We start from the raw sequence: 12,833 nt of genomic DNA on the forward strand, positions 1-12,833 counted from the left end.
CCTTTTTAAAGCGAACATATGTATTAAATGTGTCTGTATTGTAATATCGGATTTTTCCATAAACAAGCCGCATGATAATATACCAATGGTGACGACCAACCAATTGATCAAGCATGTTGGTATCTTTCAGCTGTAGCGTTGTGATGTTACGACACAAAAACTTATTCCAAGAATGGAAGATATACTGTGAACTGGCAAAAATATGTGCATAGTGTTGCTGTGATGACGAAAAATAGTATATCCCAACCCGATCGATAACTAATAAACGATACAGCGTCAATATAGCGGTTGGGTGCAGCCTACATGAAAATCAAGCGTTAATTTGATACACAGGTTGCCATGAATTGGGAATACTCTGTTACCCATTTGGATAATTCATACACAGGCAAGAGTTGAGATAGGCATTCATGCCGTTTCAGAGAATGACGAAGCAAAGTCCAGGATCATGACCTAAATATAATAAGGGCATATTGAATGAACTTCATAACCATCAATAGCTGAAAATAAGAAAAATATTAGATATATTTGGAGATGTATTTCACATCTCAAGCTTTCGTTACGTCACTAATATTTCACGATACCGGCACAGTAAACGCGCCAATAAACAAAATTCAAATGAGCACTATTTTAGTAATGCAAACGATTACTAACAAAAAGCGCACGATTCCCTGAAATTCTTGTCGTTACGCTGCCTTTCGCGAACATAGAACCAAAACAAACTAAAATTTCATGTATGATTGGAATTAATCTTGTTTTGTCGGTTTATAATCTTATCACTGCTGTAATGAGATTTAAAACGTCATAAGTTCGTTTCAATGTGTCCTGTACGAATATCCGATGTTCCGCCTCGCGATGGCACACCGTGCCATTATAGCCTATCCGGAGAAAGATTTTCAAGCGGGGTATTTTCGATTTAGTCGCTTTTTTATTTTCCAATGCTCCAGTATATTTTCCATTCCCACATTTCCGCGAAAGTATTCTCAAAACCCATAGAGAATGTCGGCGCGCAATTAAGAGAAAGATATTTGACTAATGATGTTGGAAGCTGGCAATTTCGTCTTGATCTCTGTCGCTAGAGATACATATAAGACCATGTGTCACGCATTGGAAGCAATCATATCGGAAAGTTGCATTGGCAGAGTCGGAACCAATCATGGCGATGCAAACCTTTGGATTTGTGTGTGGATTCCTCGTTGCTGCGGCGTCAGGTAACATATACGTCCCTAATTCATTTTTACCGCACCCCATAGCTTAATTAAACAGACAATAAAGCATGAAACGCGATATTGCGCAATGACTCATTGCTGATTCGGGGAGCAAATCTATACCATGTCGGTTTGCCACGGTCTGAACCCAGAATTTGAGCCGCTGCCGCTATTTGCATTGGTGGGGCAAATTGAATGGTTGGTTAATAATGACATAACCCTGTCAATACGAAATGCAGTAAATGCCCTGCAAATATGCAACATTATCAAGCTCCACGAAACATTTGAAGACGACAAAATGACATGGTATTGCAGAACTAGCAGTCCTTCAAGTTGAAATTATTTTATTTCACCAAGGAATACAGCAACGCCACAACACAATACCACTACGTAACTAGATCCCAAAACAAACAGCCTGTAAAAAGCCATACATTGTACATGACGTTAGTTGGGTTAACGATAGCCTGATTATGAATTCATATTTTCAGCATACTACTCAGGAGATCCAGTGGTACATACAAAAAAGCCAGTTATTTATAAACCACCAGTACCAATCGGATGCCATCCCCCTGTTTTCAAAGACGGCTCGTATTCACCGGCAATTCCTTCCGGTATCTGTCCTTACGGCACTGTTCTTCATTTCCAATGCAAACACGGATACCGCTTAAATGGACCAGAGCATGCCAAATGCACGGCGTCGGGACATTGGAGCCCTCCGCACATTCCGATCTGCCACAGTAAGCAGCATTTTCGGATGCCGATTGCATGCAAAATACCTAGCCATGATTGTATTGTATATGTTTATTTCTATACGCAGAAATCGACAGATGCAAGTATCAAAATCCGTGTGGGCACAATGCCCACTGCATTGAATCCAAAGGACAGTTGAAGTGTCTGTGTAAAAAGGGGTACTACCCAAAGGGAAACAAATGTATTAGTAAGATGCCCTATATTCTTTATTATGTATGTGTTCATTGTCAACGAATTAATCAAAATGATTGGTTTTAGTGAAAGTATGCTCGGTACCAGTACTGAATGAACATTGCCAGTACAGCCCACGATTACAACACCAGTGGCTTCCAGGGCAAAAAATAAAATTCATCTGTCCTCCCGGTTACGACCTTGAAGGAGCACAGTATTCGAAGTGTTTACACGGTGGCAAATGGGACCAGGCTTCGCCCATTTGTAAAAAGCGTGAGTAGCCACAGTTTGAAATCAGTGAAATTTCTTCTTGTAACCGGTTGGATGTTATAGGAGTTTACTGCAAAGTTCCCAGCCTTCCACACTACTGCAGCTACACTCCCCAATATCAACGAACATGGGGTTATGGGCAGAAGATACAATTTCATTGCCCGAAAGGATTCAAGTTGGTTGGAAGCGCCTACGCAAGTTGCACGCACGGTGGGAAATGGGACTCCTACCCTCCGAAATGCGAACGGCGTAAGTAACATTACAAACGCAATCTAAGACGTCGCTGGTATGCTTAAAATCGTCTCTTGATACACAGCAAAGCTTTGCGATGCTCCCCGTTTACCGGACAACTGCGGATACTCTCCCAAGGGTCAGCATTCTTGGAATATAGGTCACAAAATTCACTTTCATTGCCCAGTGGGTTACAATATGGTCGGAAGCGCGTACGCCACATGCATTGACCATGGCGTTTGGGATAAACATCCACCCACTTGTGAAAAACGTAAGATAAAAATTACGCATTTACCTTGTTGACTGCGAGATTAACTATGGATTTTGTTCGCATCCACACAGCTGTTATGTGCCCCCCGCCTGACGTGTCGCACGGTTGCCTTTACAATCCAAACTTTGTCGCGTGGCATATCGGGCAAAAAGTCAAATTTTATTGTCCGGATGGACACAAATTGGTCGGACATGCATACGCGACATGTAGTGCAGGAGGAAAATGGGACAGCGCCGCGCCACGTTGTGATGCTCGTAAATATATCCCTGTACATAATCGCTAAATAGCCGCATGTTAACACATGACGCTGGTTATAGCCAAAGTATGCACCTTACCAAAACTTTCCGGATCAGTGCAACAATCATCAGGATACCAAAAATCGTGGAAAGTTGGACAAAAAATCATATTTTCATGCCCACATGGATACGATTTAAAAGGAAGCAACTACGCGATTTGTCTACATGGCGGAATCTGGGGCAATGCACCACCAGCTTGCGTAAAAAGTATATACAGCTTAAACAGTTTTTTGAAAAGATAAGATGAAATTCTTACCGTGACTCTTTCCCACGCAGAAACTGTATGCTATCTCCCGAGACTAAATGATCATTGTGGATACGGTCCACGCGATAAGACTTACTGGAAAGTTGGCGAGAAGATATTGTTCCATTGTCCGACCGGCTACGACTTGAAAGGCGACGATTATGCCGTATGTCAAGGAGATGGAACTTGGAGCAGTCATTCTCCTGTATGCCGCAAACGTAAGAACGCGCTGGTCACGCAAAGCAATTACAAGTCCCGTAACTACGACCGTCTACCACAAGAATACTCTCATTAGCCGTTACGTAATTCTTGTGTCACAATGAACTTGTCTGCGCTCAGCGCACATACTCTGTAAATTCGCAGTAGTAGTCGTTGCGCATGGGATAGTGATAAAAGAATAGAAATATATCGACAATGTCAATCAGGCATCTTGCAGTAAGGCTGCTAATATCGAGAATGCGGGTAGTAGAGCTAGAACTTGTTTTAAGGCAAGGCTTTTTCATCAAGCTATTCCTAGATATAAACAACAGTGGAGACTTGGCTTACCGTTTTTAATGTACGACAGGCATCGTCGTCGTGTGTCACCTCCCGAAGCTACACGGTAATTGTGGATATGGTCCTTACGGGAAACAGTCATGGAAAGTCGGCGAGAAAATACTCTTCCATTGCCCCAAAGGATACGATTTGACAGGCAGCCACTATGCCGTATGTCAGGGAGACGGTAGCTGGTCCAATCATCCTCCAGTATGCAGGAAACGTAAGTATATTTGTTAAGGCAGTCGAATACCTTTCAGTAAAGTATTTGTGTTAACATGCTTTTCAAATTCGTGTAGTATATAAACAGGAGCAGTGGAGACTAGGCTTACCGTGTGTAATGTACATTTCAGACGTCGTCGTTGTGTGTCACCTTCCGAAACTTCATGGGAATTGTGGATATGGTCCTTACGGGAAACATTCGTGGCAAGTCAGCGAGAAGATACTCTTCCATTGCCCCAAAGGATACGAGTTAAAAGGAAGCGACTATGCCGTGTGTCAGGGAGATGGTAGCTGGTCCAATCATCCTCCAGTATGCAAGAAACGTAAGTATAATGTAAATGCAATAGAATGCCATTACAACGGGCTCTTATTGTTTACATCAATTGCAGGAGACGTGTGCCACACTCCCCACATGACAAAATATTTGTCCATCAACGATCCCTATCACCTCAAATACTTCGAAGTTGGTCACAAAATGCTATTCATTTGTCCTAAAGGATATCAGCTGAAAGGCAAGAGTTACGCTATATGCATTGCTGGGGGAAAATGGGACACTCCAACTCCAATATGCGTCCGTAAGTGAAACGCAGCAGTTTAATAAATTTTGCTGTATCATTACGTTATCCACTCCTCTTTATAGGTGCTATGTGTCACAAACCGATACTAACACCACACTGTGGATACCAACCGAGGTATCAAACAACTTGGTATCCAGGACAAAAGGTTAAGTTTTATTGCCCGTACGGTTATCAACTGACTGGACATCCATACGCCAAATGTGGGTACGATGGAAAATGGAGCACGCCTGCCCCAGTATGCAAAAGTAAGTTTTTCGCTTGCATATCTGTTACTAAGTAGCAGGGCGGATCGTGGAACTGTACCTTGTCAAATTTAGAAATTCAAGTGTATTGCAAAGCACCGCCTCTTCCGCATACGTGCCACTGTCATCTGTCCACGCATTACAAGCAATACTACGCAGTTGGAGAAATGGCGAAATTCTCCTGTCCACATGGTTTGAAGTTGAACGGATTTGCGGTGGCGAAATGCATGTACAACGGACACTGGTCACATCCCACACCTGTTTGCATAAAACGTAAGTCCTTGTATGTTTGTGTCGACCACCCGCAGAACGATTAATATATTTTTTTGTCTTTGCTGCAGCGAGACCGTTCAAGTTTGGACTGGGCTTTCTGACGAAACTCGGATAAATATCGAAGATGTACGCCAAAAAATGAAAATTTTATATATTGTTATTTCCTACTATATTTGTTGTACTTCAACGATGCTTGTCAGTTCGATATAATTTCATTCCACGTTTTCTATACGAAGATAACTATATCTTATAATAAACAACTTATCAACAATTTATGGTGCATATGTCGGACGAGCATAAATCATGAAAGTTGTAATAAATTGCTATTCAAACTTCTAGCACACCGGCCTGGGGGTGCCCTATCAAATGACGTCTATTGCAAGGGATAGTTGACGTGTTCTTTTGCCACATTATGGCCGTTCGACGGCAATGTTGCGTAATCACTGTAGTCACCATTAACATCAGGTATGTGACATGGACACCAAACCCGAGAAGGTAAAATAAGTTCACATTCAGTTCGGAATCTGCAGGACAAATGTACCAAACATTCTAGTTATTCACATAGCGACAACGACAATGCTAAACAGCTATATGCAATTTGGTTGCACCCCCATATAACTTCTAACTCAAAAGCCCCTGGCCACACAGAACCATTTGGTGTATTATATCCATCAAATGCACAAAGTACAGAGGTATGTTCATCGAAGTATGTCAGCTTATATCGTTGTGATCCGCAGGTTAGAGCCACATTTTCCGTGGCTTATACCTGTATTTGATCGTCCAATCATTGTATTTTTCATATTCCGACATTGTTCGCGAACAAAGATGTTGCTACAATCGAGCACCTGAGAACCAGCAGAGGCTGGCAACCTTTTTTACTCTGCGGACCTGTTTCAAAATATTTGTTTTCGCAGTCTGGTATTCAGAAAGCAAAATTGTTAAACTTTGAAATTTGATTGCGCCTCATACAGAACAAGGTCATTAAAGGGTGCACAGTAAGTCGGAAACACACATGCTTTCATTAAAGAGATGGACTTGATTCTCTCCCAATTTTTGTCAGTGATCTTGACCACTATGCTAAGACGTACGGACTTTTCGTGGACCAGTAGCGAACTCCTCGCGGCAGGGGTGTATACTAAAAAATGATGTTTTAAAACACCTTGTTTAAAACATGTTTTAAACAGTATATTAAAAATGCCTTTTAGAATTTTTTTTAAAGTACAAGTATGCCATAATTGTTTCAATACTTTCGAAAAAACATGTAGTATGAGGCTACGGACAATTTGCACCCGATTTAGTGGAGGTATTATATATGGAAGGGTAGGAACCCTCGAAATCGTCGTCGGTTCAACAGTTCAACAGCAAGTACAAGTAGATATAAATCATTGGTACGGAATGGGTGATCTGATGATGATGACCGCCGACCGTAAAAATGCTGCATACCGATGTAGTCCTTGAATACAATTGGTGTATTTGACTCATTTTCACCCATGGCAACTGGTGTGAAACCACAAGTTGGTATATGATCATGCCGATCATGCGATACTTCACCCTGCATCGATACGATACAACGTCGCCGGCGATATAGGCCTACTGCTTTTTCTTGGACAAAACACTTCCGTTGCTGATAGAAGGTGGCAAGCCGCATTTCACAACTAGAAAAGGATGACCGGCAATGTGTCAAGGATGTTATAAAGCATGATAGTCGGATACGATTCATATAACTTGGTACACGTGGAGGTAGCATTAGATTTTTGGACATCGATTTTGCTTTCAATTCAATCCTAAATACTATTCATAACTAAACTAAGACCACTTCGGATGCTTTGCAAATAAACATAACCACTTGTCGAAGCACTTCAAGTAGAGTTTGAAGTAGATTATTGCCCTACTTCTTCGAGCGGTTATGATTTTCGACTTATTCTACTTCTTCTTGACAGTTTTCACGATTTTAAACAAAACTAGGCCGTAGGAATTGACGGCGTTTCTTCTAGTTCTACTTGAGTACCGACGATGGCTACTTTGACTACATCTGGTAGCAGTAACATTGTGAATTAGTTTTCAAAAGTCTTCTTTTTCTCTTCTCAAATTAAAAAAATATCCCGAGACTGCTACCTTGGCATATGCGCGACGTTCCCTTGAATTTTCCGTTTGGCAAGCACTGCGTTTCAAGGGTGCCGACCAAGGGCGTAGCCAGAAAAAATATTTGGGGGGGGGGGCGAAAAATTCGATGACGTATATTAACTCCCCCTTAAAGATAACGTAAAAAACGATGGTCTTTGGCCCTAATTGGATGATTAACACAACATCTGGGGCGATCGTTATACATATATCCCACTCACAGACATAAAGTGATGTGACAATATAATGATTGTTAAAATCTTAGGCGTCAAAACTTTCGCGCGAAGCGCGTAAATTTTTTATATTTATTGAATAAAATTGGTTCATTATTACGTTTTGATTATCAGATTTACCGGTAGGGCTGATAGAAATGGTGTCATCGAACATTCAGGGGGCACTTGAACATATGTTAATAGCACACGGCAAGACTATATTTAGAGTTTCCAGAGGGTGAGCGCCCGACGGGACAGTTGTCATTATTGCTGTTACTTCATGACTTGCAGAGAAAGCTGCCAACACTCGAAAGATCGCTCACACGCAAGGTCGTAGCCAGAAAAGCAACTTTTTATGGGGGGAGGGTCAAATTGCTCATGAGTTTAGGGGAGCTCCCTCGTGGGAACTCCTCGCAGAACCGTGCAGCCTGCCATGGGCAATTTCATCACTATCCTTTATACATACGATTCTTAGACGTACACACGTCACATACCCTATGGAAGCTTCCATACTTGCTAACTATAGCTTGTATTAGGCGATCGATTCACGGACGAGCACAAGTCGCTGACATTAAGTGATGAACAATCAGTGGGAATTTCGCGCCTAGTCGCGCGGAGCGTAAATTTTAATAAATGAAAGAATTTGATCAATAATATTGGTGCGTGTATATGAGCAAGTGGTGTACATTAATGGCCTATTAATTACTTCGTTGAAGCACGGTTATTTAGCAACCTCAAGTATAGATTGATGCTACTTTATAGCTTGGAATCGCTGATACATACCAGACCGAATTAAAAAAACTCCTTTGATCAGACTCGTGCAATTTCCACTTAACACTTTTTAGCGGGAAGTGGCGATATTTTCCTGTGCCAGTCGCATTTATGTCGAAGGGATCTTATTACAGGGACAGGATCATTAGGCGCCAGCCATTTAAGCACCCGAAAAGCTATATCGAAGGCTTCGGAATATATGTGTCGGTTGTAGGGCCATCAATCCTTTTGGGAGCTCACTTTGCGGAGTCGCATAGCCTACCTTAGATGCCTTCGTGTGTCCCCGAAACGGAAATTGCCGGAATTAACACTCTCCAACCCCCATTCTGAACTGACACCCCTGTCAATCAACCAACTACCTGGGTTACTCTAGTGTATATACTGGCGCTGTTGTATTCTCATAATTGAGAATGCAGCTAAATTCAATTATGGATATTTGTTTCGGGATGCCGATAATAAAATCACGTCGTGAACGGACGCTAAATCGTGCGAAGCGTGAAGACAAACTTTAGGTTGCATTTATCTTACCCAAAATTCTGTAAGATTTATTGATTTTACGAAAATTTTCCTGAAATTTTTGGGGGGGCGATCGCCATTTTCGCCCTTCTCTGGCTACGCCACTGGTGCCGACGCGCCGCAATCCAGCCTTGCACACGTAAGTTATTGCCTGTCCGCATGTGTAGTTTTGTAGCATCGGTTTCAGCATTCCGTACTTCGGAACCTCCGGGTGGCCGGTGCATTGTTTCACTGGTAACCATAACCAACATATCGATCCTACGATATTCCCGCCAAAATACGCCAAAAATCTTACGTTCGCATGTCTGTACGTCTTGAGAAAATGCTCCGCTTGACGTGCAAACGGCGGTGCGGCTTCCCCGAATATCGTAGCATTCGTTTTTGCAACTGAATTCCACAATGTCACCTCCTTTGTAAGATGTTTTTCGTGGAACGGTAGCACCGTCGGCGGGCTGACCAGGATAATCGCACAGTATGGCTGAAATTGAAACGAAACTATACTCTTGTCTACCATTTATTTCTATACCATTTAGTAATTCCAACGGAAAACAATTGGTAAAAAATCAAGATGAATATGGAGTATGTATGCCGGTGATCCCAACCAGTGGGCCGCGACACATTTCTAAATGTTACAGTTTTCTATTCAATATGTCATAGTGGGTGGCCTTTGGTTTGTATGGAATGTCAGCAATCTTCTATTTATATGATAGCATAGTCATAAAAATTTTGGAATACTGACAGTAATTTCTGTATATATCCGAGTAGGAAAAACGAGCCAATCAAGACCAGACTTGATCTGATAATATCTTATATACAAGCTCAACTTTCGAATTAATTGTAAATTCCATGTGTATACAGTACATTGTTAAAGTTCTCATCAATTTGATTCTCGTGGTTACGTCATATCTCATTCTGTGTCGCACAATATAACTTGCTAAAACGTGGGTCGCGAACTAAAAAGGTTGTGAATGTCAACGTAAAGTAAAGATGAAAATCAAACAAGCTTCAATGTACCGATGTCAGTGCAACACTAGCAAAAACTGTTAGGCAGATGCATGCGGCATCTGACATTATACACCAACCTCAATAACAGATAACAGAGTAGCTATTCCTAAAATTCACTACATCCGAAACGTATTGTTGCTTTCTGCATTACATCTCGGTCGAATTTCGTGAAAGCACCTTTAACCCACTTGATGCGACATCAAACAATTTTTAGAATATAAACAAGTTTTCAGCGGCTGGTAAACTTGTAATCCGCTGAATACTCGCGGCGGCACCAAAACAATTTCAACGAAATAAGAGACACGCGTCTGCATGACTAATCCTTATGACAGACAACTTCAAAACGCCCACCATACTGTTTGATGTATCATGCAGAGCTTGTTCAGCTCAAGGAAATCTCTTTAATAACTTGTTTTTCGCATAATAGTAATTAATACTTTCCCGGGTATATGAGCTGGTTAAACGAGATTTGCTAGATCCACGGAAATTGAAAATAATGAGATTGATCTAAGGAGGGGAATCACGGACATTGGATGCTTCATTTGTATCATACCGAGTTAGTTGGAGTCAACCAATTTGTGACCACAAACACATTTCTCTCGTACTTACATATTGCATAACATACCTATTGGTTTGTATTGTAAATAATGATATGTCTGGTTGCGCAGTGTTAAATTTTGCATGCATTGCTAATTTTGCAGCAAACAAGACGTTAATATTGAAAAATTTATTCCACTCGAAGCCTTTCGACTGATTTTCATCAGGAGCGAACGTAAGTAAATGCGGTTAATCAAATTCGAAACATTGAAAGTATTTTATATTTGTGACGTAATAATGACAAATATACAGAGTCACGAAATGCAGATAACAACGTTTGCTCCTGATGAGAGTCAGTCGAAAAGCTTCGAGTGGAATAAATTTGTTTGCTGCAATATCGAAGTTGTGTACTTTCAAAAGCCTACACTGCTAATTAGACCCGATCTCAGGAAAAAGCTAGGATCGTCACCACTCCATCTATAATTGTTGAAGCTCGTATTCCGTAGTGTTAAAAGTTCTAAGAAAAATTGTTCAACCATGTACAATCATATCACATATCTGAAAATTTTGCTACTGAGCCGAAATGATCAAAATAAATCATGCTGATTTTACGCGCTTGCTATGTCCCTAGTTGTCCATACCTTTGCATTTAGGCGGGGGAGCTGAGAATTCACCAGTAGTCTGACAAGTCGCAGAGTCCTTCCCAACAAGATGGAACCCGTCACTATATTGATAACGTACGACGTCGCCGAGACGGTACTGCCTTTTCACCGGAGTTGTTTGACCATTTTCGGACTCACCCGGATATTTGCAGAAGACTCCTACGCAAAATCAGACGCTTAGATCTCGTGATTCAATACGTACAATGCTTAAATTCATATACTTCGACAATTCCGAGTATCCGCGGAAAATGTGCCGTCGTTTTGACATGTCGCCGAATCGGCTCCGAATTTCCTATAGCCATCATCGCATCGGTATTTAATGGTGTCGCCAGTATCGTAGAGCTGTTGCTTTGGAAATATGCTTCCGTTGTTTAGTTCTACCAGCACTGCCGTCCTGTTTCAAAAGGATTGTCTCGTTGACCAAACTTTACAAGCACTCATATGGCATTCGTCGAAATTCATAAACAATATCTTACATCGGAAGAGTTAAATTTGATGATTTGATGACAATTGATGATTGTGATGTATAGTATTGTCAATTCAGTTTGTGAAAACGCAATGCAACGGTTATATACTGTGAGGCTAAATAAAATCTGTACGGCTGCCATATTATAGACCCACGATAATTAGGAGGATTAAAATAGCACGGATCTACACAAGCACTTGAGATAAATTAAAGTATTTGATGCAGCGGCAATACCACGTTGCAGGTTCACGGAATTACACTTACTAATACACAACGGTGCTGGTGAGGAGGATGCCCCCGTAGATGGACATTTGGATTCTTCGGCGCCGCGCAGCTGGTACCCCGCGCTACATTCGTAGGCGATGACGTCGCCTATTCCGTATCGTAGCTTGAAAGGCTTGAATCCGCCAAATTTCAGCTTTTCCGGAGTAAGACACGTTATCTCATCTCTGCAATAACACAAAAGAGTTCACATCACTGCATTACTGCAGCATTATCCACCGGTGATCTCAAATTACCGTGCTTGATATCGACATAAATAAGTTATACGTCTAATCGTCTATATATTATAATTATCAACCTACAGATATAGGCCTAATACTTACTGCGGCACAAAGGCGGTTCATAATTGAATTTTCCAGAGGCGGTACATCTTGCCTTATTGCTTCATATCAATTAGTAGTCATCGTCGCACCGATACTCAATTGTTTCATTGAATGTGTACGACCTTCTTCGGGGAAATGTTTTGCCGTCAGTGGGCGATCCAGGATAGACGCAGGTAATCGCTGCCAAAACCTTGGACAGTGGTAAACCGAGATGCCTACGTCATAGAGTTAACTAAGATATTGTAGATGTAGATTAACTTCTATGCACCGTCAATAAATACTGCAAAATATCGTACTGAAGTCAAAATTTAGACTATAAATAAGAATTATTCCGTATATAAAGTCTATATTGCCTTGACTATAGAATAGGGTTACCATATTTTGGAAATCGGAAAAGAGAACACTTTTTCAGATTTTTTCGACTTGCAAAACCGGGGGAGAATTATCAAAATATGGTAAATTTTTCCGTTGACTAAAAAAAAGGTCAACTTTCCTGCTCAGCGACCAAAATACAGTACTGTACTTAACATTGACGGGTGGTTGATTTAAAAAAATGTCAACTTTCTGCCCAGCTCCCGAAATACCCGCCGGAGCGTCACTTCGGTGCTGATTTACGGCATATCAGTCGAATTTTGCTATAAATATGACCTA

General features: G+C 41.3%; 1 protein-coding gene and 1 long non-coding RNA gene across 2 annotated transcripts; one reads left to right on the top strand and one right to left on the bottom strand.

The window, feature by feature from the left end:
* The first annotated feature begins 1,053 nt into the window (after positions 1 to 1,053).
* LOC145438295 (complement component receptor 1-like protein) lies at positions 1,054 to 5,556 on the top strand. The gene is made up of 15 exons (XM_080315687.1): positions 1,054 to 1,208; positions 1,694 to 1,942; positions 2,023 to 2,142; positions 2,214 to 2,399; positions 2,460 to 2,645; positions 2,713 to 2,898; positions 2,970 to 3,152; positions 3,216 to 3,401; positions 3,471 to 3,656; positions 4,004 to 4,195; positions 4,326 to 4,517; positions 4,584 to 4,769; positions 4,835 to 5,017; positions 5,090 to 5,287; positions 5,356 to 5,556. The coding sequence occupies exons 1-15, from the start codon at positions 1,154 to 1,156 to the stop codon at positions 5,400 to 5,402; spliced, it is 2,535 nt and encodes an 844-aa protein (XP_080171813.1). The 5' UTR covers positions 1,054 to 1,153; the 3' UTR covers positions 5,403 to 5,556.
* Positions 5,557 to 9,032: 3,476 nt separating this feature from the next.
* Positions 9,033 to 11,287, bottom strand: LOC145438340 (uncharacterized). The gene is made up of 3 exons (XR_013914917.1): positions 11,091 to 11,287; positions 9,203 to 9,385; positions 9,033 to 9,138 (listed from the first exon to the last, which is right to left on the bottom strand). It is a non-coding gene; the product is annotated as an uncharacterized LOC145438340 (long non-coding RNA).
* Positions 11,288 to 12,833: the final 1,546 nt, after the last annotated feature.

The sequence above is a fragment of the Botryllus schlosseri genome, chromosome 4 (genome assembly GCF_051294905.1).
Source record: "Botryllus schlosseri isolate E-star chromosome 4, Bs_hap1, whole genome shotgun sequence".
NCBI lineage: Eukaryota > Metazoa > Chordata > Ascidiacea > Stolidobranchia > Styelidae > Botryllus > Botryllus schlosseri.